This window comes from Staurois parvus, unplaced genomic scaffold (assembly GCF_062004578.1).
Source record: "Staurois parvus isolate SC_StPar_1 unplaced genomic scaffold, SC_StPar_1.0 ptg000727l, whole genome shotgun sequence".
NCBI lineage: Eukaryota > Metazoa > Chordata > Amphibia > Anura > Ranidae > Staurois > Staurois parvus.
Window position 1 is genome coordinate 2,135,881 of NW_028318523.1, and position 26,862 is coordinate 2,162,742.

Sequence of the window (26,862 nt, forward strand, 5' to 3'; positions counted from 1 at the left end):
ATTCTTCTTTACCTCATGCAGCATTCTGCGCTGTGCTCTTGCAGTCATTTTTACAGGACGACCACGCCTAGGGAGAGTAGCAACAGTGCTAAACTTTCTCCATTTGTAGACAGTCTGTCTTACCGTGGACACATGAACATCAAGGCTTTTGGAGATACTTTTGTAACCCTTTCCAGCTTCATGCAAGTCAACAATTCTTGATCGTAGGTCTTCTGAGAGCTCTTTTCTGCGAGGCATGGTTCACATCAGACAGTGCTTCTTGAAACCAGTAAACCCAAAACAGGTGTGTGTTTTTTAAGGGCAGGACAGCTGTCAGCAACACATCCAATATCATCACACTGATTGGAGTCAAGGTTGGCTCATTCCTGGCTCAAATTAGCTCTGGGAGAAGTCATTAAGCTAGGGCTTCACATACTTTTTCCTCCCTGCACTGTGAATGTTTACATGTTATGTGCAATTAAACCATGGCAACATCTAATGTTTGTGTAGTATTATGTTTAGCAGACTGTGTTCTTCTATTGTTGTGACTTAGATGACGTTCAGAGCACATTTTATGCCCAATTCATGCAAAACTCCACGTACTACCAAGGGGTTCACATACTTTTTCTTGCAACTGTATATATGGCTAGGGTCAGGGAGAGTGTCAGGTTAGGGTTAGAGTCAGATTACTGTTAGAGTCAGGTTAGGGTTATGGTCAGGTTACGGTTAGAGTCAGGTTAGGGTTATGGTCAGTTTACGGTTAGAGTCAGGTTAGGTTTATGGTCAGGTTACGGTGAGTGTCAGGTTAGGGTTATGGTCAGGTTATGGTTAGAGTCAGGTTAGGGTTATGGTCAGTTTACGGTGATTGTCAGGTTAGGGTTGTGGTCAGGTTACGGTGAGTGTCAGGTTAGGGTTGTGGTCAGGTTACGGTGAGTGTCAGGTTAGGGTTGTGGTCAGGTTACGGTGAGTGTCAGGTTAGGGTTGTGGTCAGGTTACGGTGAGTGTCAGGTTAGGGTTGTGGTCAGGTTACGGTGAGTGTCAGGTTAGGGTTGTGGTCAGGTTACGGTGAGTGTCAGGTTAGGGTTGTGGTCAGGTTACGGTGAGTGTCAGGTTAGGGTTGTGGTCAGGTTACGGTGAGTGTCAGGTTAGGGTTGTGGTCAGGTTACGGTGAGTGTCAGGTTAGGGTTGTGGTCAGGTTACGGTGAGTGTCAGGTTAGGGTTGTGGTCAGGTTACGGTGAGTGTCAGGTTAGGGTTATGGTCAGGTTACGGTTAGAGACAGGTTAGGGTTATGGTCACGTTACGGTTAGAGTCAGGTTAGGGTTATGGACAGGTTACGGTGAGTGTCAGGTTAGGGTTACGTTTAGAGTCAGGTTAGGGTTATGGTCAGGTTACGGTGAGTGTCAGGTTAGGGTTATGGTCAGGTTACGGTGGGTGTCAGGTTAGGGTTATGGTCAAGGTGAGTGTGAGGTTATGGTTAGTGTTAGGGTCAGGTTAGGGTCAGTTTAGGTTTATGGTCAGATTGGGGTTAAGCCTGGTACACATGAACAGAAAGTCGGACAAAAAAATACCGCTTTTACAGTGATTGCACAATAATCTGATCGTTAGTACACAGCTTTCGTCTGAAATTATTAAAAAGAACAAACATGAATAATGTTTAATACTAGACCAGATCATATGATTTTCATTTAATCAGTACAGTATTTGTCTGAAAAAAATCAGAAGAGCAAGACCACATATGCTCAGAAGAATCAAAAGAATACCTTACAATTCAATACAACACATCACATCGCTTTTGTTCTGTCATACGAGAATTCTTGTAACTGTAACAACCTCTTCATTTTCAATATGAGACTAGCATGCAAAAAAAACCCTGTATGATCATTCTTCTGATATTATCATCATGTGTACCAGGCTTTAGGGTTGGGATCAGGGTTAGGTTAGGGTCAAAATAAATCAAAAGCAAACTTTTTTATTTTTTTACCTGTTTTGCGTTGTGCTGCATTGACCTACATTTGATGTTGCGTCACACTGCAATACATACATGTTGCACTTTAGCACAACGCAACGTAATGCAGTTCAACACAACGCTGTGGTGTGAACAGAATGCGTAAGAAACAATTGTTGTTTTATGCGTCTTTGCATTGATCGCTGTTTTTGTCTGCCCTAGTGTGAATTGGCCCTTAGTGTTTCCCGTAGGGGGGAGTGTCCCTTTAAAATGTCAGGGAAAACATTTTGCTGCACTCATTGCACTTGATTAGCATAGGCACAGTTTGGTTATGTGAAGAGACAATATAGCTTCTGTGTTCCTCCGGTCACTTCCAGCTCTGCAAATTTAAAAACAAATCACGATGTTGGCCATGGCCAAGGGAATGAATAAGTGTACGCATTAACACTGCTTTATTTACTCAATGATGAGAATGTGGGTTGTTGAGAGACCTTTCCTGACCCTTCTTACCTCTGATACTTTATGAGTTCAGAAATGACCAATGTACCTTCCAGACATTCTTTTCTATCTCTTTCTATTTATATAGATTGCTGGGTGTATTTAAAGTGCATCCTGCCATAGGCATATGTCAGAGAGATGTAAAACGTATGTACTTTTAGTAAAAAAAAACTATCTTGTGTGGATGATAGCAGAAAAAATTGTTTTTTGACTTACCATAAAATCTTTGTCTTTTAGTATCTTAAAATTGTAAACCTCAGACATGAATTCTGAGCAAACCACATATTTCTATAGTGTTTATTTGCCTCTCTCCGAAGCACTAAGTGTCATTTCTCTCTGCTGTCTAGTTCCTCTTTTATCAACATGAGCCACTTCTGACAAGTTTTCCTGACACCAAGTGCTAAAAAAAAGTAACAGGGGTGGGATCTCCAGCACAGAGCCTATGAGTGACATCCTCAGCTCTGTTCCTGTGTGATGGAGAGGGAGGATATTTCCCTTCCCTCCAATCAGCATTCAGAGCTCTTGTACAGTGTGTAACTGCAGCTTCCTGCCCCCTGCTTTTTGAGCTTGTGAAAAATCCTTTTCATCTCTGAGTTTTAGGCAGCACAGGGCAAAATGCTACAAATAAACAGGTACAACTTCTGTATGAAGATTTGTTTCATCTCAGTGTATCACCTAAGTCCAGTCACTTCACTGGGTATAAGTAAGGGTTTACTTTAAGGGCTCGTTCACACTTGACTGTTTTACCAACTCTTGCCAAACGCCCCTATAGCATTTGGCAAGCATTGGTCCAGCGTTTGCGGAGCGTTTTTAACGCTCGGCAAACACCGTATGCGTGGTTCAGCGGTGGTTGCTAGGCGTTTGCCGAGCGTTAAAAACGCCCCACAAATGCCTATAATGAAGTTTGAAGTTGTTACCGCTCCGCAAATGCCCCGCAACCGCATCGCAACCACACCGCAAATGCCGGCCGGGCATTTGCGGAGAAGCACCATAGACTAGAGTAGGAGGCCTCAACGCCTCCTGACTCAACCAGAGGCATCCATTTTGCCGCACCACGCCGCGACCGCTCCCGTTAGAACAGCACCATGTGCTGCAATGGGCAGAATTGTCCGAGGTGTTTGGGAAGCGGTAAAAACGCTTCCCAAACGCCTTTCTGCAGCTAGCAAACAAGGCTAGTGTGAACGTAGCCTAAAGGACACAGAATGAAATATTCATGTACAATGGGTTATGCTGCTGCCTTCGAGTGATTGAACACAGACAATACAAAGCTGTGAGGACAGCCTAGTATAACCCTTCCCACACCCAGCACACCTCACTTTTTTAGCAAGTAATAGTAGGAGTGGATAGTAAAAAAAGAGGGGAGGGACCTATGTCCTTTAAAGTTTAACTAATGGCAAAACTTTTTTCTTAACCCCTTGCCCTCCACAGGATTTACCCCCCCTTCCCGACCAGGCCAATTTTTGCGATACGGCACTGCGTTACTTTAACTGACAATTGCGCGGTCATGCAACACTGCACCCAAATGACATTTACAACCTTTTTTTCCCACAAATAGAGCTTTCTTTCTGTGATATTTGATCGCCTGTTCATTTTTTATTTTTTGCATTATAAATAAAAAAGTCCGACAACTTTGAGAAAAAACTGTATTTTTTACTTTTTGCTATTAAACATGTCTAGTAAAAAAATGTTAAAAATCTAATTTTGTCCTAAATTTAGGCCAAAATGTATTCTGCTCCATGTCTTTGCTAAAAAAAATCCCAATACGTGTAAAATAATTGGTTTACTGGAAAGTTACAGTGGCTACAAATGGCAGTATACTGTATATACTGGAATTTTAAATTTTCTTTACTAGTAATGGCGGCAATCAGCGACTTATTGCGGGACTGCTGCGGGCATTCTGACACTGTGGGGAACTGACTTGGTGTCACTGACATCCCCGGTGTCACTGATACAGTGATCAGTGCTAATAAAAAGCACTGACACTGTGTTAATGGCATTGGGCAGGAAGGGGTTAACATCTGGGGCGCTCAAAGGGTTAACTGTATGCTGTTTCACGCTGGGGGCTGTGTGTGTGCTTCACTGTAAGCACACTACTTTGTATGGCTCTGCTATGCATTTTTTTCATCACAGAAACCTGACATTTTAACAGGGGTGTGTAGACTTTTTATATCCACTGATCAGTAAAGGACATCGGACAAAGAAATTCAAGCCACAGCCAGGGGCGGACTGACAACTCATGGGGCCCCCGGGCAATAGGGGATCATGGGGCCTCTGTATCCTCGCCCACATTCAAACCACACCCAAAAAAGCCTATGAAAGGTACCAGGGGAAACTCATGGAGCCCCCTACTGATCCAGGGCTCTTGGGCAGTGCCAGAGTTCCCAAATGGTCAGTCTGCCCCTGGCCACAGCTTATTCTGGCTTCAGTCAGGTTCTTCACATGGCTCTGTAGACTCTTGAAACCACCCATTGACCAGTTGGTTTTGTGGGATGTCAGCCTTTTGTTTGCTGTGTTGTCCAGCCCTCAGTTGGACTGCTTTTAAAAATCTCAATGTCCTGAAAAGTATTAGGAATTTATTTCTATATAGCTGAGGCTGTTTTGAGGCCCAAGGTCTCTTTTCTTCCCAAGGTGGTTTCTTTCTTCCAAAATCCCTATGCAGCTGCTTTATGGTCAGTCTAGAACAGGTGTCGGCAACCCGCGGCTCTTTTTCACCTTTCCTGCGGCTCCGGAGCACACTGCCCACCAGGTGACAGGCAATAGGGTCGGCAAGCCGCGGCTCTTTTAATGCAGATCTTCTGTGTGCCGAGCGCCCGCTGGCAAACATTGGCTGTCAGGATGTAGGCGGGGCAGCCCGGATGTAGGCGGGGCAGCGTGACGAACTCCTCTCCTCTCACAGTCCGCCCTGAAGACCAGAACGGCGCGGGAACCCAGCGAGAGGAACGCGCGGAGCAAAGGTAAGTGAATTCACACAATATGGGGAATGAATTACTATGGGGGATGAATTACTATAGGGGGGATGAATTACTATAGGGGGGATGAATTACTATATGGGGGATGAATTACTATAGGGGGGATGAATTACTATGGGGGATGAATTACTATATGGGGGATGAATTACTATATGGGGGATGTATTTTCAGTTTTAAAAATGTTTCTCTCAAAATAAATTTCAATCGTGGTTTTGGCGAGATTTGGCTCAGTCGAAAAAAAAGGTTGCCCACCACTGACCTAAGGCTATGATTGTGATTATGACGATACACTGTGGCCCTGATTAACCCTTTGCTTACTGGGCCCTTAAACCCCCTTCATGACCAGAGCGTTTTTTGCAATATATGCAGTGTCGGATTTGTTTTAAATGTTGCAATGGTTTTGCGGCTCCCAGTCTTTTTTTCCCTCTCGGAAACGGGTCCAAGTGGCTCTTTATGTCTTAAAGGTTGCAGACCCCTGGTCTAGAATATATGTACTAAATGAAGATTGTTACATTTGCTGGAGTCTTCTAGACATATGCATCTTTGTGGTTAAAAGAAAAAATGAAACATTACCTTACGTTTGTCCTCTTACTATTTAATGGCAGCGCCTCAAAAATGAATCATGATTTCTAATACATTGGTACTGTAAAGTGTCTGAAAGTATCCACAAAAAAGTATCCCCAAGACAGGGTTGCATTAGAAGACATCATGCTTCCCTGGTCACACCTAAATAATAAACCTTTGTAAAGCTTTGCTCCCCCCCGTGTCATATAATTAATATACACTACTGAGAGAGTGAGCTATTAAGGGTAGCCAGGGGCGGACTGACCATTTGGAAACTCGGACACTGCCCGAGGGCCCGGGGTCAGTAGGGGGGCCCATGAGATGCCCCTGGTACCTTTTTCATAGGCTGTTTTGAGTTTGGGCAAGGACACAGGGGCCCCATGATCCCCTATTGCCCGGGGGCCCCATGAGTTGTCAGTCCACCCGAGGGTAGCATGACGTTTGCTTTATATACAGATTTACTTTTCAGCTAGACAGTCCGTCAAAAAGGAGGAGAGATGGTTTTATGTTTCCTGAACTCTAAAGAGACTTCTGACTCCTCTCAACATCCTCTTCACCCTTTGGCCTTAAAGTTCCCCTGCTGCAATTAGCCACTATTGTCCAGAGGTGGCCAGGCCCTTGAGGGAATTCAAGTAAGGAAAACGTTATCGTCATTTGGAAAGTTTGATTTGTAACTCTGGGACACTCTCTAATGCTTTAATTTCTGCTATGTGGGGGCTTGTGATAGGGCCCATGAACAGATGTCCTGCTGAATCAGAGAAGAATGGAAATCACTTTTGGGATGTCCATTTCCCTTCACGCTGTTACCGGTAAGTGTAACTGGTACTTTTCTCTAGTCATCTTCCAGGACAGCACATCGGAGACGTTAGGCAAGGAATTCAGGCCTACCTTAGGGCGGGACTACTGCTTGTAATACTTTCCTGCCGAGCGCCAGGTCCTGAGATGACAATAACTCTACCCGATAGTATCTCACGAAGGTGTCCTGGCTTGTCCATGCTGCTGCTCGGCAGATCTTCTCAATCTATACTCCGGCTCTCTCCGCCCAAGAGGTCACTAGCTCTCTAGTGGAGTGAGCCTTCAGGTGAGAGGGTACCGAGACTGTTAATTGCTCACAAGCTAAGGAGATAGCTTGTCTAATCCATCTAGCTATTGTTGGCTTAGATGCCCGCTTTTATTGGACCATTAAACAAAATTAGAAGGTGATTTGACTTCCTGAAGTCTCTTACTCTATTTAAATATGTCAGTAAACACCGCCTGATATCTAAAAAATTAAACAATGTTCCCCTTCATTGTTAGGGTTTTGACAAAAAGATGGTAGAACAACCTCCTGTGTCCTATGAAACCATGAGGCCACCTTGGGTAAATACAGAGGGTCCTAGCTAAGCACTACCCTGTCCTCTAACACCATCAGGTAGGGTTCCTTGATTGACAGGCTCTGTAGGTCACCTATCCCTCTTGCCGTAGTGATGGCTAACAGGAAGGCCAACTTGAAAGATACATTTCTAACCGAAATCTGTGCCACTGGCTCAAATGGTGACTTGGTTAAAGCCTCAAATACTAAGGTCAGATTCCAAGCCGGAAAATTATGTAACTTAACTGGGGGCACTCTCTCCTTGGCCCCCAGAAATCTCTTAACCAGGGGCTCCGATGTGAGCCTTTGATCCAGAAAGACCGACAGGGCTGCCACCTGTATTTTTAGGATTCTGAGTGCTATAGAGAAAGTCTAGGAACACCAGGACTGTGGGAAGGAAAACCTCCTGTTCCTGACACCAAGTGGAAAACACCCTCCACACCGTGGTATATATTTGTCTCCTACTGAAGAGAAGAGTGTCTATTACTCTTTCCAAACACCCCCTTTTTCTAAGGATCTCCCTTTAAGGACCCAAGCCAAAAAATCTCAAGATTGGGGTGCCTGAGTTGGCCCCTGTAGGAGAAGATTGCTCCTGACTGGGAGACACTGCAGGGGAGCCATGGCTCACCTCTTCAAGGTGGCAAACCAGGCTCTTCTTGGTCACCACTGGGCCAGCAAGATCAGTCTGCAACCTGATTGGCCCAGCTTCTGGAGTACCAGTGGGATCAGCAGCAGAGGGGGAAAGGCATATGCCAGCTCAAAATCCCATACCTGTGATAAAGCGTCCAGGTGTTCAGGAGGGCTTTAGCTTTAGGTGTCTTGTGGGCACTCTCTTGGGGAGTTCCACATGGCTCTGAGGAGAGATAAACAGGGGCCTGGGTTAGAATACCCCCCCAAGCACACCTACAAGGGAGTGGAAAAGGTCGCTAACCCTCTCCTGTCCCCCATCAGTTGAGTCAGACTCACCACCCGTGGTCTTCTCACTGGCTGCAGCCACTGCTTTGTCCTCCATCTTTGCAGGGTGCTTCAGGATTGTGCTGCCTTCACCAGGCTCCTGGGTCCCCACTCCCAGGGATAATTCCTAGGAGCTCCTCACCAGCCTCACATGGAGAAGTGGGTAAGTAAAGGCCTGCCCTCCCCGGCTCAGCTACTACCCTCCAGGGAGGACCTCCAGCCCCCGGCAAAAAAACAAATGTTTCGCTACCAGGGAAACACAATCAAGAACTGAGGAGTGGAGGGAAGGACGGGGAATTTAAACTCTGTCAATTGTTGATTGTGTTATCTGTCAGGTGGAGCTAGTCATCTCTATGGTGTGCCGTCCTGGAAGATGACTAGAGAAAAACCGGAATTCAGAAAGCTACTTTATTATTATAGACACATAACACTAAATGGTGGTGGTGAGGTCTAGATCTTTAAGTCTGCTATTTACTAGAATCAGATCTCATATACAAATGGGTATATACCCTTTGACTTTTAGATTCATTATTTTACTTGGAATATCGTTTTTTTTTTGTTTGTTTTTTTAAGAATGACCTTTTACTTTTTAGATTATTAACCTTTATCTGTACTTGGTTTGCAGCCCTGAAGAAGGGGGGAGTGTTTGACCTCTGAAAAGCGTAGATTTTATTCTGCTGCAAATCAGTTTTATAATTTACCTTTGATTCTTGGACATTTGTTTGGTGAACTCATTGAATTGTATATGTGTGGATTCTTAACCACTTCCCGACCGGCCATTGCATATAAACGGCCTCCCCGCACCCTGCTTGAGCGCGCTCCCTGGGAGCGCACAGCACTGCGATCCGGTGCCCGCTGTGTCCTCCGGACACAGTGAAACACCGATCGTCGGACGGGACCTCTGTACGAGGTCCCGATCATGTGATCACTGATTGGCCAATCAGTGATCACATGCAAAGTAGTAAGCAAGATGTCACTTGTGACATCATTGCTTACTACGTGTGAAATCTGTGAATGATCACAGAGGTCACATGGTACAAGGCTATTCACAACAGCCTTGTACCATGTGACAAGCTGTGACCAATCACAGCTCACTCAGTACTTCTCAATGAGTGCAAGAATGCAGCCAGAGAGAAGAAGAAATGATTGCTTTTACATCCTATATGGGTGTAAAAGCAATCAGTGTAAAAAAAAAAAAAATCTTCATCACCCCCCACAAGTAGTACAGTGTCACCATGGTGACACTGTACTGCCAGGGTGACCGTATGTAAAAAAAAAAAAAAAAAAAAAAAAAAAAAAAAAAATAAAATAAAAATGTAAAACAAAATGTTTAAAAATTATAATTTTGGTTATAAACTAATTTGGATTTTTTTTTTTTACTAGAAAGATAATGGAATAAATTTTGGCCAATATTTATGATGAAATATTATTTATTTGCAAAATGTTAGAAAAAAACACTTTTTTTCAAAATTTTTGGACATTTTCATTTACATAGCAAAAAAAATAAAAATCCCAGCGGTGAATAAATACCACCAAAATAAAGCTTTATCTGTCTCAAAAAAATGGTAAAAAATTCATTTGGGTACAGTGTTCCATGACCACGCAATTGTCATTCAAAGTGTGATAGCGCTGAAAGCTGAAATTGCCCTGGTCAGGAAGGGGGTAAAAGTGTCCGGACTGGAAGTGGTTAACTCTGGATTCTTTCCCTTTTTTTTTTTCCTGAGGGCTGTCCCTGTCTTGTGGAGTGTTGCAGAACCAGAGCCAGTGTGCCCAGTGACAATTTCAGTGACCCTTGGAAAATCTGAATCCAGTGCCCTGTTTGTTCCTATGCTTTCCTAAAGTGGCACTTTTATTTTATCATAATAAACCATTTTTGTTTGTAAATCTGACAGCCGCCGCACTCACAAGGGTAAAAGGTGCGCACGCACACACGCCCAACACACAGACACCCACACAGCTGCTATCCAACTCATATCAAGGACTCAAGTCATAATGAAAGATCAGTATACTTTAATAATGTATCAGTTGCAAAATACATCTCCTCATGGATTACTTTCCATACAGTGATAATATCAAATTCAGCCACATAGTGTTGTTTAAGAAATCATTTCCCTATACCGATAGGCTTGGTTAATATCAGTACTTGGATTGTCTGAAATAGCTTAGTAAAACTACTAGGATATCAAGGCGCTTTATGCTCAAACTACACAGACCATAAAACAACATTGTTCAAGTGTGATAAACCCTTCAAGTGCTTAAAGTCAGTACAACCCCATAGACCTGCTAAGGACACTACACGCTGCAGATATTTAGTAGACCACAGAAAAGAATTCATTTGGTTTATTGTCCAAGTCATTCCTTTTGCTGGAAAAAAAAAAATAGACACAAACACCCTTCAAGAGCAATACGCTATTAACAGGTTTTAAAGGGCAACCCCACTTTTTTCAGCAGATCTGACATTGTAGGATGACCAAGTGATCATTTATGTAAATAGTTTTTCTGACCCATCATGCTCCCTAGGCCTAAGCAACTTCCAGCGGTATCCATTGTAATCTAAAAGGTTGAAAAGTCAATGGTTGCTAGTAGCAAACTGTTGAGACATGGAGGTTGATTTAATAAGGCTGTTGACTTTCCAAGGGCATTAGTGAATTCACATTTTATTTATTTCAGGTACTTATATAGCGGCGTCAATTTACGCAGCGCTTTACATATATATTGTACATTCACATCAGTCCCTAACCCTCAAGGGGTGTACAATCTAAGTTTCCAAATTGACATTCATACATACACATACTAGGGCCAATTTAGACAGGAGCCAATTCACCTACCAGCATGTCTTTGAAGTGTGGGAGGAAGCCGGAGTACCCAGAGGAACCTGCGCAGGCACAGGGAGAAAAAGCAAACTCCACGCAGGTGGTGCCGTGGTTGGGATTCAAACCAACAACCCTAGTACTGCCAGGCGGAAGTGCTAACCATTTAGCCACTGTGCTGCCAGTTGCCAAGAGTACCCAATCATATGCATGGACATTTTTTTTAAAAAACGCATTTTTGCTTGCACACAATGGAAGTCAACAAAGCTCCTTTACAAAGCAAAAGGAAAATTCCCTGACAATGTAAACAGCCTATTTGCCTTTCAACCTCATGGAATTGTATTTTCTGTTTAAACATGCTAGTAAGCAAAAACAGTTTTTAGAATTTGCGGTTAAGATTTTGACACAATCTGTTCATTCTTAAACTTACCGTGTTACTAAACCCAGGACCCTGCATTCACTATATCTGGTCTCCCACCGTACACAGAAATGCAATTATTTTAGTAAATACAAACTGCTAAATACCTGTTCTCATTAGCAGTATATATCAGTCTTGTGACTTCTATCAGTGTCCATTTGTGCCCTGGTTAATCTTGTTTTCATTCTGCTCTGACTGAGGCTGCAAGACCCCTGACCCTTTGGAGAGTGCTGATTGGCCCTGTGCCGATTACATGCACCCTCCCAAATTAAAAAAAAAAAAACACACTAAACTGAGCATGTGCAACTCCTAGAGTTCTGTCCTATGGCAGATGGATTAGGGACAGTGGAAGAAGGGAGGATCAGAGAAGTCAGGATCAAACAGCCTTTTTACACAATGCAGAGGATTAACCCCTTAGGTTCCACAGTGAGTATAACAAGCATGCTTTACAGCATATACAGACTGATTTTACGGTTGTGGGTTTAGCAATACTACAAACAGAAGTTTAGTAATCAGTTACATAGGTTTCTTCTACTTCTAGACTAAAGCTGGCCATATGCAAGTAGATTTTCGAATGAGCATATGAATATCATTACGAACGTTTGTACAAAAATTTTCAGTATGGTTTACGACTCATTGAAAAGTACCTCAAAACTTCATTTGCTTTTAACATTTTGGAATGAATGTAGTTTCCCGAATGAAAAAGAAATCTATCCCGCTACTCCAAAATTTGTGTCATTGCCATAGAAAATGAATGTCAATTTGACTCCGCTAATGATTAGAAAGTTAAATGAATGTTCTTAAAACAAAATAATTTTGAACAAAATTCTACTAGCATATGGCCAGCTTAAGTATCAATAGCATATCCTCTGCAAGCTGAAAAGGCTCTTCTGATTTGGCAATGGAACCTTCTGGCTGTTTTAGAGGAACATTTTGATAGACTTGGCCATGCTTAGTAACAAGAGGACAGGCAGAAAGGGATTTTTTTATCTTATCGCACCTATAGTGAGTCACAGTGGATGCTCAAAGTGTATCTAAACTCTATATCGAATTTTTGGTTTGTTTGGCGTCATGCCACACTGTGTACAGTTGGCAATTTTGCCAGTAATAACACTTCCTTTTCCCCATGCTGACAACGCAAAGTCATAGCCTTGCAACCGTGTTTTTCATTTGCTGTACAAGCTTCTTTGGTTGGCCGCTGGGCTGCCTATGATATAGACCTGGTAGCTAGTCCAATGGCCAACTTAAACAACGCACATGGTAGGGTGACAACACTAATTCCAATTGCAAGGCAGTGACTTATTGCTGTCAGCCTGCAACAGGAAGTTCTGTTACTGGCAGGATCTCCAGGAAGGAAACTTTAACACATTGACAAAAAAATAATTTGCTTAAAAGGATATGTTCACCTTTGGGTACATGTTACACCCATTTTTAGGGTAGAACATGTAACATTTTCCCATCTCCCGCCCCCCCCCCCCCCCCCTCTGACAGATCATACGGTTTCCCCATACTATCCTATCTGTCAGGTTTGAAAACAGCGAGGCCATGTAGGCGGACCTCCGTGAATGAATGAATGAACTGTGGAGCGCCGTGCCACTTCATTGAAGCTTTCTGTCCGAATATCTGCTTGTCCATACATCACGTATGGCAAGCAGACATTCTGACAGGTCTGCAGGAGACCTGCATGGCATCAGCCAACTACTGATTGCTGGTGAAATGCTTTCCAGGCTCCTTTGGACAAAAACAATAAATGCAAATTTTGTTTTTGCTGCAAAAAAATGTGCATTTATTATTTTTGTCCAAAAGATGAACTTATCCTTTAAGAAAACTGTATACAGATATGGATGATGCTAAACATACTGAAAAACAGATTTTGGGTTTACATACACTTTAAAAAGAACCTTGCAGTGGAGCAAGATGGAAGATGAATATTATATACACAGCTGTTGACTTCACTGCTCTTCTCTACAATATGGAATCTACCATGGTGGTGGAGATCCACTTTAAATCACGTTTAATTACATGTGAGAAGCCTATACATTAAAATACAGAAAAATAATGGACATTCATATTACATTACTAAGGGCTGCTATTTTGAAGATTAGTTTGGACTCGATGTTTCAAGGCCACAGTGAATAGAGAAGTACTCATGAATATTGGTTTAGCCCTTTCAAATAGCTGCCACCAGTATAAGTAGACAAGAAGTCAATTGTAAGCAGAACAGTACGTGATATCACCTACCATTCCTCTTGCTTTCAGATAAAGCTGGCCATATATTGAACGGATATTGGTCAGTTCCTGATGAACCTGCCAAAATTTGCTTTGTGGGTGGCCCTGTTAGCATCCTCCCAGCCAACCTCTTTTGATTTAAAATCAGACACTTGATTGGATGACGATGCTGCTAAACAGCGTGGTAATCCAATCAGATGCAGCCCCCTTTTTTGGTGTTCTGATGGCCAATGCAACAGCTGACACTGAGGCTGGCCATACATTATACAATTTTCTTGAGCATTTTGCTTTAAATTCACCAAAACCATATAATTAGGAGGTCAACCCTAAACAACACTTTTAATTGTATCCAATTAGGCAAGCTCTTGCACTACACAGTTGAAGGTAATCTAAAGAAAATTGGGCAGAAATTGTACAGTGTATGGCCAGACTAAGATTCATCCATCTGTGCTGTATAGTGAGGATTGAGTAATCTGTAGGCTGATTAAAATATAAAAAAAAAAAAATCAGTGCATGGCCAGCTTAACTTGTTTCAGAACTCAGGTGCAAGTTGTCACTTCACTATTGTTTGTATGGTGCAAATTGGAGAATTTCTCTGTTCCTTAATGGTTTATGATTATTTGTTTCCACTGACAGTCTAAACCAAGGGCCTCCAAACTACAACCTGCAGACCACATCCGGCCTGCTACAAGGTCTTTACCAGCATACGGCTAGGGCCAGTGGCTGTCCCTAGTGCATACAGAGTATTAAGGTCAACAGACAATGCCTACGGTCTCCGCTTCACTCCCACCATGTAACAGGAGACACTGATGTTAGGAGTGATTTTATGTAAAGGGGGGGGAAACGGGGGACACCAATGGGAACCATGAAGTGGGGGGGGGGGAATTCTGATGAGGACCCTGATGTAAAGGGGGCTCTGATGTAAGGAGGGGACTGTGATAGGGACCCCGGTGTAAGGGGGGCTCTGATGAGAACTGTGATGTAAGAGAGGGATCTTATGTAGAGAGGACTTTGATGTAGGGGAAGGGACTGTGAGTTAAAGGGGGACTCGGATGGGAACCCCTGATGTAAGGGGGGATCTGATGGGGACACTAATGTAAGAGAGGGCTCTTATATAGAGTAGAAATTGATGTAAGGGGGGCTCTGATGGGTCCCTGATGTAAGGAGGGACTCTGATTGGGACCCCAATGTTAGGGGGGATATGATGGGAACTCTGACGTAAGAGAGGGCTCTTATATAGAGTAGACTTTGATGTAAGGCAGGCTCGGATGGGTCCCTGATGTAGGGAGGGACTCTGACTGGGACCCTGCTGTAAGGGAGGACTCTTCTGTATAGAGGACTCTGATGGGGACCCTGATGTAAGGGAGTTTTTTGGCCTGTAAAGATCTGTAAAATATACAATATGGCTCTGTTTTTGAAATGTTTGGAGACCCCTGGTCTGAACAATGAATCAAAAGCATTGATGAGTTCTGTCAGTTGTTGTCAAGGGACAAGTTGCAACTTATTTCTGTGACAACTTTAGAAATTCTGAAACTGGGTAAAAAAACGATTACTATCTGACCTGAAATTGGGAGCCTGGATTGAGGATAATTAAAGACAATTCCTCAGTGGCCAGGTAGTGCATAAAATATATTGCTAGAATCCCCACCTTACCTTTTCTTTATTCATATGCAAAAGAAAAAAATAAACATACATAAAAAAAGGTTTCTTAGCATAACATGTAAGCAAATATATTTAATTAAAAAAAAAAATCATCTAGGTAGGTCAATAAAAGAAGCTTTATTTCTCTTCAGATTAGACCAGTGTTGAAAGCAATCGTTTGGTATAGGAGAAAAGTCAAATGCATAAGTGAAGAGACGGAGTCGGGGTGAAAGCCTTATGACCCTTCTGTCTAAATCAATTGATAGAAACACCAAGAAGCAGTAGAGATGAAAGAAGACGACCTGTAAGCACCATTTGTGTAGACTGGCAGCTGCAAGACCTGACCACACTGTAATCTTAAAAGAAAAACGTTCTATGAAAAAAAAAGAACTCAGAACAGTCAGATACATGTGAAAATATTAAATATAAGAACCTGTGTGATACCACTCTTCCTGTAATAACCGAGATATTCTTCTACCAAAACAAAAGCTATACTTTCACGATGGACTAGGAACGTCCCTTGTTCTGCGTTTAATCAGCATGATATGGGGACTGGGCACAGAAGAAAACATTTTTAGGTCCTGCGTTTTACATCACACTAAAAAAAATGTTAACAGTCCTATGGATTAGTGTCCTTGCAAATTAAAGGTTATACCTGGTGCATTCGTGGATTTATTGGACAGTACAAAGCAACTTTTGTAATGCTGGTACTTAGGAGTGGACCTGTTACTTATATACAGAGCAATTTTATTTGATCCAATGTATATGTGTAGGCAACTAGTCAATTCACTAGTAATAACAGGCATATTTCTGACCCACAAAATAGGTTCTTGAATTGAGGGCATTGGACAGGTCCACTTCATTTCTAAGAGAGATAAATCAGTTGCTTATCAACTAATGGGGAGCCATGCCAGCTGGAGCTCAACTGGAGGACCACTGAGCCATACCCTATGCCAATGGTTTATTACGATCTCAACTCATCAAAGTGAAATGTTACCAGAGAGAAATCCAAGTCTGCTTTTTGTCAGTGCTGCTGGAATACATTAATAAAGAATAGCTGGGCTAATTTCATCTAAAAATTATCCATGGGTACAACAAATCCACAAGCCAATTTTGGGTACCAGTAAGTGAATGCAACATCCACTGATACCATAGAAGTTGTACGTTTTAATGCAACAGCCCTAATACCATTCCACATTCTAAAGCACGAAGGAACGTTCCTTTCGTACGTCGTGCTGCAGAAAGATGTATCTGCTGCTCACGGAACGTATCTGCTCTAGGTATGGCTGGGCAGATCTTGTACTCGCCAACAAAATTTGCCCTTCTATTGCCTACGTCTACATAATCCGTGCAACTGGCACACTTGGATTTTGCTTTTTCACAAGAACTAGAGAGCAACGCATTACAAAAAGCTGGTAAGGGGACTATAAATCTGACAGGCTCAATATATAATTGACCTATGTACTAATGTCAGGTAGATGAGAAACCCGTGTTTATTTAATGTTACAAACATCAGCTTTAGCACACAATAAGGCAATGGTTGAGACCCCTGAGGAGTAACATGGATAAACCTGGTTTAGATGGATGAAGTTAAGAGCTGGGATTGATACCGCTTCATAAAATCGGCACATTAGGAGCGCTTCCTGAGTGTGATAAAGGCCAACGTTTTAACATTGCGGCAATTCACCACTAAAGAACCACTGAAGTGGTTTTGTAACTTATACCTGTATGTATACATATGAATATATATGTAAAAGCTGAATACAATGCCCTTAAAATATTGCAGTACAACCCAAATATTTGCACTTGAAGAGCTATCAACTGACACAAGTTAGGCTATAAAACAGTTCTGAGACCCTGAATCACGTGTGTATATATGTATAATAATAATAAAAAAAAAAAAGATTGATACAATATTGCAGTTGAAAAATATAACCTGTATATTGCAACTTAAAGGGCCCATAAACCTGAAGTACAATTACAGATATATATGTAATAGTTTCTGGAGCTTATCAGCACTGCAAATAACTGAGATAAATTCAAGTCCTGAGGACAGTTGTAGCTATTGTTTAGCCTAAAATGGATTATAGCATTATCTCAAGTATCTGTACTCCCATATCCAAGTTCTTTACAGATAGGAGAACAATTCTATGTATGTTTTAGCTCTTTATATCACAAGTTAGTTGTATTTTAGGTTTACTGGACCTTTAAGGTGTACCTGTTGCCTAAACAGTGGATGAAGCCATTTTGAAGGCTAAATGGTTTTTCAGTAGCAAGCAGCCAATGCTAGCCATATGGGCATACATTTCTCTATGATCTCGCTATTGTGTTCAGACAGCCACAGTGGCAACAGCTATCTGAATACTCAAACAATGGTTGCATCTCATAGGTTACTGTTCCACAGACATATTTCCACCCAGGTCCTTCAGTTCAAATATTGTTGAGCTGGGTGGAGCAGATAGGGCTAGCTACAGCCAATTAAGAAGGAATCAGCCAAAACTTGAGCTGTGTACGGCCAGCCTTTAGTCACCTTGCTATGGCAGGTAGGCACTTGGTTATCTGTGAACTAAATAATTGCCCCTTCATACAAAGTGGCTTCTGTCCATTGTGTACAGGAAACAAGAACTCCGTGCAGTAAAATGAAAGTTTGCATGATTATTAATAATCTTAACCTCCTTTGGATAAATCATATAATGCCTGTAGTATTACCCTAGCAATAACCACTGTTGCTACACTGAAGAGAATAAAAACAAACATCGGAGCAAGAGTCAAAATATGTACAAAAAAAGTACTGTACCAATGAAAGAAGCATTTACCTTTAAGCATTAATGGATGGAAGAGAGCGTAAAGTGTTAACTGTCTATACAGAGTTCCTATAAAGTTTTGTTACGGTAAACTGTGCAAGTTTTAAGGGGATAACCCCCTTGTACGTTTGATTATACCCTTGTAGATTAGTAACAAAAAGTAAAAAGGTAATGTAATAGGATGTAGATGTTATAAAACAAAAATAAAACCGGAAATGCTTATCCAATACAATAAAGTAATTGGTCATGTGACTTTCAACTTCTCCTGATCTTAAAATAGAACAGTTAAGTTTTTATTTGGACTTGCTTACAACAAGAATAGTGCATAGGATGATGACATAATGCTTAGTGGTTCCTCCCAACATTCGACATTTAAAAGCGGGTCAGTTTTATGCAATTCTGCCCAGTTCAGTCATATTTGAGCAAACCTACCCCGTTCTAAAAATCAGGGTTCACCTGATCAAACAAGGGTAACTGGGAGCTGCACTGAAAGCATTATGCCACCTAAATTTGCTGCATCACTGAGTTCCATAATTCTGTATAATGTACCACCGCATCATTCTACTGATGCACCAACATTCCCATATATTGCATCCGACCAGCTCTAGACTGTGTAGTCTATAAAAGGGAACCAAAATAGTTCCACAGGCACCTAAGCTTCAGTCAGCAATTTTATGAAGTGGTCTTTCACATCTGAAATATTTTGTAGCATTTTACTGAAAGGCTTGCAGAAAAACTTGCATTAGTGTTATGAATTTAAAGAATGTAGGGGTTGCAAAGAGATGGAGGAGTCGGTAGACCAGTTGCATTCAGTCATTCCCAAGTTTGGACCCCAACAGACTTATTCAGTAATTTGGTGCTGATGATGTCAGCAGACTCTGTTGTATGGAGGCTAGACCATGCAAGAAGAAACTTGGTTGGATGACATGGATTACTGTATATTTGGTTATGTTAGATTCAGATTCTCAATGCAAAATGTATTAATGGGGCCCTAGAACAAACTGGAACTCTTAAAAAAAAAAAAAAAAATTAACCTAGTAGGATTCAACAATTTGATTGTACAAATCTCTAGTAAAAACTCAATCCCTAACCATCACAGATGTGCAGATTAAGGGAAAAAAATTTACTTCAGAAAAGTGAGGTACTGGATGCCTTAGGCTGGATTCTGGATGACAACCCATCTTTTTGCCTGTCTGTAAAATGCTGTCCGGTTTGATGAATCTTGGCATGGACAATGCCAGCAGTAGTAGTCTAGTAAGATGTATGTATATATATATATATATATATATATATATATATATATATATATATATATATATCTCATCTTTATTTATTACACACCACAAACTCGCTGATCAATGACACCAATCAGATTTCAACTTTCAGCAGTTCAATACACTGAAAGATGGCTGCCAATTGGTTGCTGTAAGTTATTGTGCCACCGATGTTGCTCTCTGAGCAATTATGAAGCTTTAAACTGCTTTAAGAGCTCAGAAACTACCTGGTCTGAAGGAATGCAGTTTCTTTGGTCTCGTTCAATATGGGAATGCCAATTGTTTTATTTTTAAACTCTTCCAAGACATTTGCAACCTGAAAAACCATAAAATACAAGGCATTGCCAAAGAATTACAGTATACAGAATTCCAGTGATCTGCATCAGTAACATCCTCCATGATAAGCAGATATATTCACCAACGATCTTCTATGGCCATTAAAAAATATATATAAATTACTTTTACAGGGATATAAGGGCATGTAAAACATTTTCTATACTATACACTTATTTTTTTTATTAAAATAAAGAAAAATACAGCAGGTAAAAACATATGTATATCTCTCTCTCAGTTATAATCTGACATCATATCAGTAAGGCCACTATTTGGTACTGTGCACAAAGTTCCACATGTGAATGATTCTTGTAAGATTGTTATCAGTAATAGAAACTGTCTACTGGAAAAATATATTTAGAAACTGAAGCGGTTTTATTTAAATGAAGAGTTGATGGTGATGAGAGGGTCACCGCTCCTCTCAGGTGGTCTGATCCAGCGCTCGGAGAAGGTCGCTGCCTTGCAAGAGGTTGGAGTTACCCAGTACTGGCACATTGACCTCACAGTCGTATCTTGTGAGTTCCGGCAAGAGATAGGGTTCAAATGTTGGGCCGATGAGCCGGTTGGTCATGGCTGTAAAGAAAAAAAAAGTCATAAGCAATAAAAAAAAAAAAGTCAGCAGCGGCAGTTCACTTGCTAGTAAGCATATAGGCTGTGAAAGAATGTTCCTTCCTCAAACTACTGCCACCAACAACCATAACCGTGGCTTCTATTATGTTAATGTAATTGCTTATTAGAACTAAAGAAGTCACTTGGATGATTGGTGAAACATTTTCAAAATACCAAAACAAGTCCAGGTGAATGTGATCAGGTACTACTAGCCACACTTTCAAAAATAATTCAACTAAGTGTTGATGGTATCTAAAATGGTTACATATTAGTCCAATAAGATTAAAAAGAACAATACAAAATGAGTCCCTTCCTATGAAAAAACCTCATTCTTATTACAGGTATACACATATTAAAGGACTTTTGCGTGGTCAGTCTGTCTCTGCATCTCAAGGGTTTGATGAGCAGCAGGCCTTCAGGTGTCCCAAGTCTTGAGCCCATAACCCATTCATTCTGATTGGTGGTACAGGAGTAACAACCCCTATAGCTGGTCTTTGCAAGGCAACAGGTTGCACTGTGCACTAGCATGCGGTGACAACGCACAATGGGGCTTTTTGCTGGAACCATTTCAAGGTACACCTGGCCAAAACACCTTTCCACTAAACAATACTTCCATTAAACGAAATCTATATAAATGCCACCTAATGTAACAGTGATATCAAAGCAAGATCAATTACCGCGGTGTTAACTGACCCTTTGGCTCCCATTAGGCATGGCAGGCTCACTGTCTGAGAAATTATTAACCAAGACATGAAAAAACTGTGATAACTGAATCCCGTTTCTACTAACCTTTTACTTTTTGTGATTGTGGCAGGTTGTAATCATGGTAATTACAACTGAAAAACGTGGTCTGATAAGGAGTTTTCCTGCCATCTCTGGAACTTTGTGCACATTGTGGATGTGACTGTTGGGTCATCTGCTGGTTTAATCCTCTGTGCTTGTTACAGATGAATTCATCTAGGAAGAAGATAGAAATCTCCAGGTCACTAACTCCAGACCAATTTGCACTTCCCTACACACACACAGGCTGCAAGCAGTTAGACATTTTGTTTGGCCAATGTCACAAGAAGGTCACATGGCAACGATGGACAGGAAATCTGCCATAGTTAAAATGAACTGCGTATTACATAGAAGGCCACCATAGGGTCAGTTCATAACATACAGTATCATCAGTTTTGACTTGTATCATTAAGTAGTAATTACTTGTATGATAATCAGCTTATTAGAAGAAATATATGGCCACAAATATCTGTTGGTAACAAGAAATATATGGCCATAAATATCTGTTAGATGCCCCAAGACACTTAACATGTCACTATCAGAATTTAAAGGGCAACAGCAAGTCTCTGACAGACATTTATAAAGTCCTCTACTCACCATTCAGGACACTTGTGCTCAGGGATTTCTTTTCTGAAACAAGTGGACACATTTCTGGTTTTAAGGATTTCATCCTTTTCCACATAATTGATGGTATGGTGTTATCAGGTAACTCCCCCTACAAAAACACAATACATTACATATACACTAGAAGCATATAATCATGCTACTAATAAGATAATCACTGTATGGGGTCCCTTCTATCTCTGACAAATTTCAAGTGTGTTGTTTAAGTAAAAAAAAAAAAACATTCCTGAACGGGCTGCCCAGATCTTCCATCAAGTTGGAAACCCTTGCAGGTGGCAATGACCGCATAAAATTTAAAGTGTCCACTCATTTATTTTTTCTGTAAAGGTGAATGAACACTGTACATCTTTCCCACCTCCCCAATCCTTGCTGTACTTGGCTCCAGGGATGTCGAGCTGTCAGTGCCCCCACAGCCAGTCCAGCAGCCTGGGGATTTGAAATCCCTGATCTTCTCCCTCTTATCAGTGCAGTGCTTCCAGGAGGAAAGCAGAACTCAACAACTTTGTCAAAATTTTTTGCTTACATTCCCTTCCTCCCTCTCTCCCTTTGTCAGAAATCTGCTCATCCAAGGCCAGGAAAATACTAGCTATAGACAAGAAGGTCACATGGCAATGATGGACAGGAAATAATCTCTGTCATAGTACATTCACAATTACCCTTTTCTTTTCTACTTCCCATTGAGAAGAGAGAAGGTTTGGCTAGGTTGCCCAATAAGTTGAACAATCTTAGTGAGAAATAAGTGCTTCTGAAATTTTGGGTCATAACATCAATCACCAAAAGGTAGCCAAAGAGTCCAGTCCTGGGATGAGTATCACAGATCAGAAACCCTTGCTTTAGTCTATACAATGTCTCAAAGCTGCCTGAAAACAAACAACAGTCTGTGTGGATATCTTGCAGCTTACCACATTGAGTTGTGGAAACACCTGAGCTCCATAATCAAGCTGCCGCTTCCTCTTCATACTGTTGCAGAAGGTCATCTCTGTGGGATGTAAATCCTTACCACGTTGCCCAAAGCTCTCAAGCGACCTGTTAATGAGATTACCAACAGTAATAAATCTCCATCTCCATTATGGTTGATACAAATTAAAGAGTTGGTACAGCTAAAGGTGACATTTTTATTATAAGGGGGATCCGATGATTTGAGTAAGCTTCTGGCCTCTTATGACTGGGATACTAGAACAACAAGATGGACATGTTGCTTGAGTACTGCTACTGGGGAGTCTAGGGTATTCTCAGCTGTCTGTTTTACCCCTCTACTATTAAACTGAAATAGAGGTTTTGGGTAGGCTGATTCTTTAATCATATATCAAAAAGGAGGAAAAGGAAGGGGAGGGAGCAAGGGGAGGGAGGAAGCAAGGGGAGGGGGGGAGGGAGCAAGCAAGGGGAGGGGGGGAGGGGGGGAGGGGGGGAGGGGGGGAGGGAGCAAGCAAGGGGAGGGAGGGAGGGAGGAAGCAAGGGGAGGGAGGGAGGGAGGGAGGAAGCAAGGGGAGGGAGGGAGGGAGGGAGGAAGCAAGGGGAGGGAGGGAGGGAGGGAGGAAGCAAGGGGAGGGAGGGAGGGAGGAAGCAAGGGGAGGGAGGGAGGGAGGGAGGGAGGAAGCAAGCAAGGGGAGGGAGGGAGGGAGGGAGGAAGCAAGCAAGGGGAGGGAGGGAGGGAGGGAGGAAGCAAGCAAGGGGAGGGAGGAAGCAAGCAAGGGGAGGGAGGGGAGAGAGGGAGGAAGGGGAGGAAGGGGAGAGAGGGAGGAAGGGGAGAGAGGGAGGAAGGGGAGAGAGGGAGGAAGGGGAGAGAGGGAGGAAGGGGAGAGAGGGAGGAAGGGGAGAGAGGGAGGAAGGGGAGAGAGGGAGGAAGGGGAGAGAGGGAGGAAGGGGAGAGAGGGAGGAAGGGGAGAGAGGGAGGGAGGAAGGGGAGAGAGGGAGGGAGGAAGGGGAGGGAGAGAGGGAGGGAGGAAGGGGAGGGAGGGAGCAAAGGAATGTAAGCAAAAAAGGACAGATACTGCATCTTTATTCCTCCTACCTTTGTTTATATAATGGCATGCTGTGTTGATGCATTGGACGTCCAGTAGCTGAGCTGGATTCATGGTATTGCTCCATCAGTCTCCACTTTGGGGGCATGTAACTGACAGGAGGATCTGGTGGCCATTGTACATTAGGTCTGCCTCCCATTGAAGACAGTGGTGTACTTGCTCCGGTATGGTAGGCCAACAAAGCTGGCGACTTTCTTTCACCATTATAGAGGCCAGTGGGCAGAGAATGGCTGGGGTCCTGACTGGGATTACTGCCTTTAGCTCCTATTGGTTGAGAATAGGTCTGATGCAGGTACTGGTTCGGAGGAGGAGGGGGGGCACTGGATTGGTAGAGTGTATTCATGCTACTTATGTTCTGCTGGGGGGGCTGCTGTGTGCTTTCACTGATGGGACACTCTTCCTGGCAAATGGGGTTCAACTGGAAATCTTCACCGTCCATTGGAATGTATGGGGCGAGTGTTTCAAGATCCAGCTCATTAAAGTCGTTCTATGAGGAAAAGAAGTCCCTGATTATGTTAAGTTATATACATATAACGCATCTTCAGTAGGAAAGTATAGTATCTCGAAATGTTTAACAGAAGTACTTTACTCTCATGCTAGATCAGACCGGTTGGACTGGTGTTGTTATTCAAGCTTAACAACTATGTAGATTAAATAAGTAGTATATACTAGGCTACTGAAATTCTAAAAAAATAAATAAACAAAAAATACAGCTGTCTTGTATCCAATTACCCTGATGGTAACACCAGTCATGCGAATTACCACCTACTTACAATAAACTGGAGGAAAATAAAATATAGAAGTCTGCTTTGCTGTAATTTCCTAATAATTAATAACAATAGGATGGCAAGAAGCCAATTGGTTGTTGTGGGACACATTTCTCTTCATGTCTTCATCTACCTTAGTAGTGTTACAATTATTCTTTGCTTCTGTATCCATTGCAAACAGCTTCTCAATCAGCTCAATTTTGAGATCTTCTTCCAAAGATGTATAATACTCTCCTGGACTGCTTGGCTGAAATTGAAGGGGACAGTGGAAGTAATTACCATGGAAATAAAGAATTAAAATAGCGTTTAATGTTTTCAGAACATCTTAGACTAGACCAGAGACCAGTTTTTGGCAACCCTGAAATACGGTATGTGTTTGTGGCTGCTACATTCAAAAGTATAGCTCTTTTGCCAGTTTAAAGGACAACTATCAAGAAACATACTGCATACTGTTTTTGCTTGTTCTCAATTAATATAATTATGTTTTCTATAGAATTCATTTTCACTTCAAATATCTCTTTATTCAAATTTTTGAAGTACACAAAAGTAATGAAACAACGTTAAGGGGAAAACCAGGGAAAGGTAACAGAAAACAATCAGGGAAAAGTAACAGGAAACAATCAAGAAAGGAAGAGGGAAGGGAAAACAGTTATGGAAAACACATGGCTTCCAAAGTTTATATTGGTCTTGAAAAGAAACCTAAATTTGGTATGTGTACACAAACTCAAGAATTGTTCAGAATGAGCTCAAACAACACAATGAAGTAAAGCCTAACAATGGAAATTGGTAAGTATAACAGTAGGTGGGATTCTTATTGTAAAGATAAGGCAAGGAATTAATCAGAGTCTCTATGAGCTCACCAGCAGGTCCACAGGGTGCTGGTTTTGGATCCTTGCTATCTTTGGCTAACGGGGTCTCCATTGTCATAATGTCATTGAGTATCTGGTCCCACTCTAGTATATGTGATGGAGAGGTTTTTCTCCAGTAGTGAAAAATGGCTAAAAAAAACGCACAGCCAGTAGGCAAGAAGGGAAATTTGCTAAGACTGGAACAGTCAGAATCTGGAGCAGCCGTGCATGGCAACCAATTAGCTCCTAGCTTTCCATTTCCAAAACTTAAATGAACAAGCTGGTTGTTTACTGCGCACAGCTGATCCAGATTCTGTTTTCTCCAGTTTTAATGAATTCCCCCCAATGCCTCAAAATACCATTTTTATTTGTAGAAATGGGCCCAGAGATCATTGATAGGAGAACCACCTTGGGGAAAGTTGTGACATCGGACATTTACATGGTGTTATATTTAGTAAAGACAGCTATTAACTACTTTTTTATATTACAAGCCTATATTTATATGTTTTCCACTTTTACATGGTGACAAAGCTGCCTAGCAAAAGTGACAGTGAAAGTACTGGAAAAACTATATCTGTCAGGGATAATTAAAATGGTCACTATACATTTACATGGATTACATTTTTTTTTTAATATTGCTGCAGCTGGTTAAACACTCTTGTCACAGTTGCTATTGGATGAGAGATGAAAAAAACATCACTGGAAAGCCAAGTCTTACCGTAGAACAGCTGCTGTTGCTGGTAGCACTGGGTGTAGTACTCCCAGGAGCCAGCTGAGGCGCTGTAAAGGACGGACGGTTTACAATGTCAGGCTGGGAACCATGGTTCTTGACCTCCAGTGGCCACTGTTTATTTGGACTTGGCTGTGTGCTGCTGTTGTAAGTTGATGGTTCTTCATAAGTCTGAGCACCTGAGGAACCAAAAAAGAAAAGTCAATCCCCATAGTTCAAACAACAACTAGTAGACTAAACTTTTCATCTTTTCTTTATGTGTTCTTTCCTTAAGCTGTTTTACTAATTTCCAAAGGTTTCAGATAAGTCAAATAAATTGATTATGGTGCATCTGTTTGGCTCAGGGAAGGGAGCTTTTGGTAGTGATCCTGGTACACAATGCCTTGATAGTTTAGGTGATGACAATTTACGTATGAACATCAAGGAGTTAAAAGTATGGGATGAGTTTTTTTTCCAAAATTATACTTACCTAGATGTATGCAGCATTGGTCTGATGCTGCATATGTCCCCCGCCGGCCGCAAGTGTGAGAACACAGCGATCTCATGACCGCTGATCGCAGAGTTCTCACTGCTGCTGTAAGCAGAAAGCAGGGACTGTTAGTCACCACTGTCTACTCTGCCCCCTCCGCGCTCACTGGAGCGCTGGGCTGTGAAGGGGGAGGGAGCGGCTGGCTCAGGCTCTCAGTGGACCGCTGAGAGGCTGAGCCATGTGC

General features: G+C 42.0%; 1 protein-coding gene across 1 annotated transcript in view; it reads right to left on the minus strand.

The window, feature by feature from the left end:
* Positions 1-10,254: 10,254 nt before the first annotated feature.
* The window catches only part of EPAS1 (endothelial PAS domain protein 1), a 208,665-nt gene continuing 192,057 nt past the window's right edge, over positions 10,255-26,862 (minus strand). The window contains exons 10-16 of the mRNA XM_089653920.1: positions 26,138-26,328; positions 24,705-24,818; positions 23,795-24,291; positions 22,686-22,809; positions 21,757-21,874; positions 21,169-21,336; positions 10,255-20,343 (exon numbers count right to left, since the gene is read on the minus strand). Coding sequence (XP_089510046.1) covers positions 20,192-20,343; positions 21,169-21,336; positions 21,757-21,874; positions 22,686-22,809; positions 23,795-24,291; positions 24,705-24,818; positions 26,138-26,328 — 1,364 coding nt within the window. The 3' untranslated portion in view covers positions 10,255-20,191. The remainder of the gene's footprint in view (positions 20,344-21,168; positions 21,337-21,756; positions 21,875-22,685; positions 22,810-23,794; positions 24,292-24,704; positions 24,819-26,137; positions 26,329-26,862) is intronic.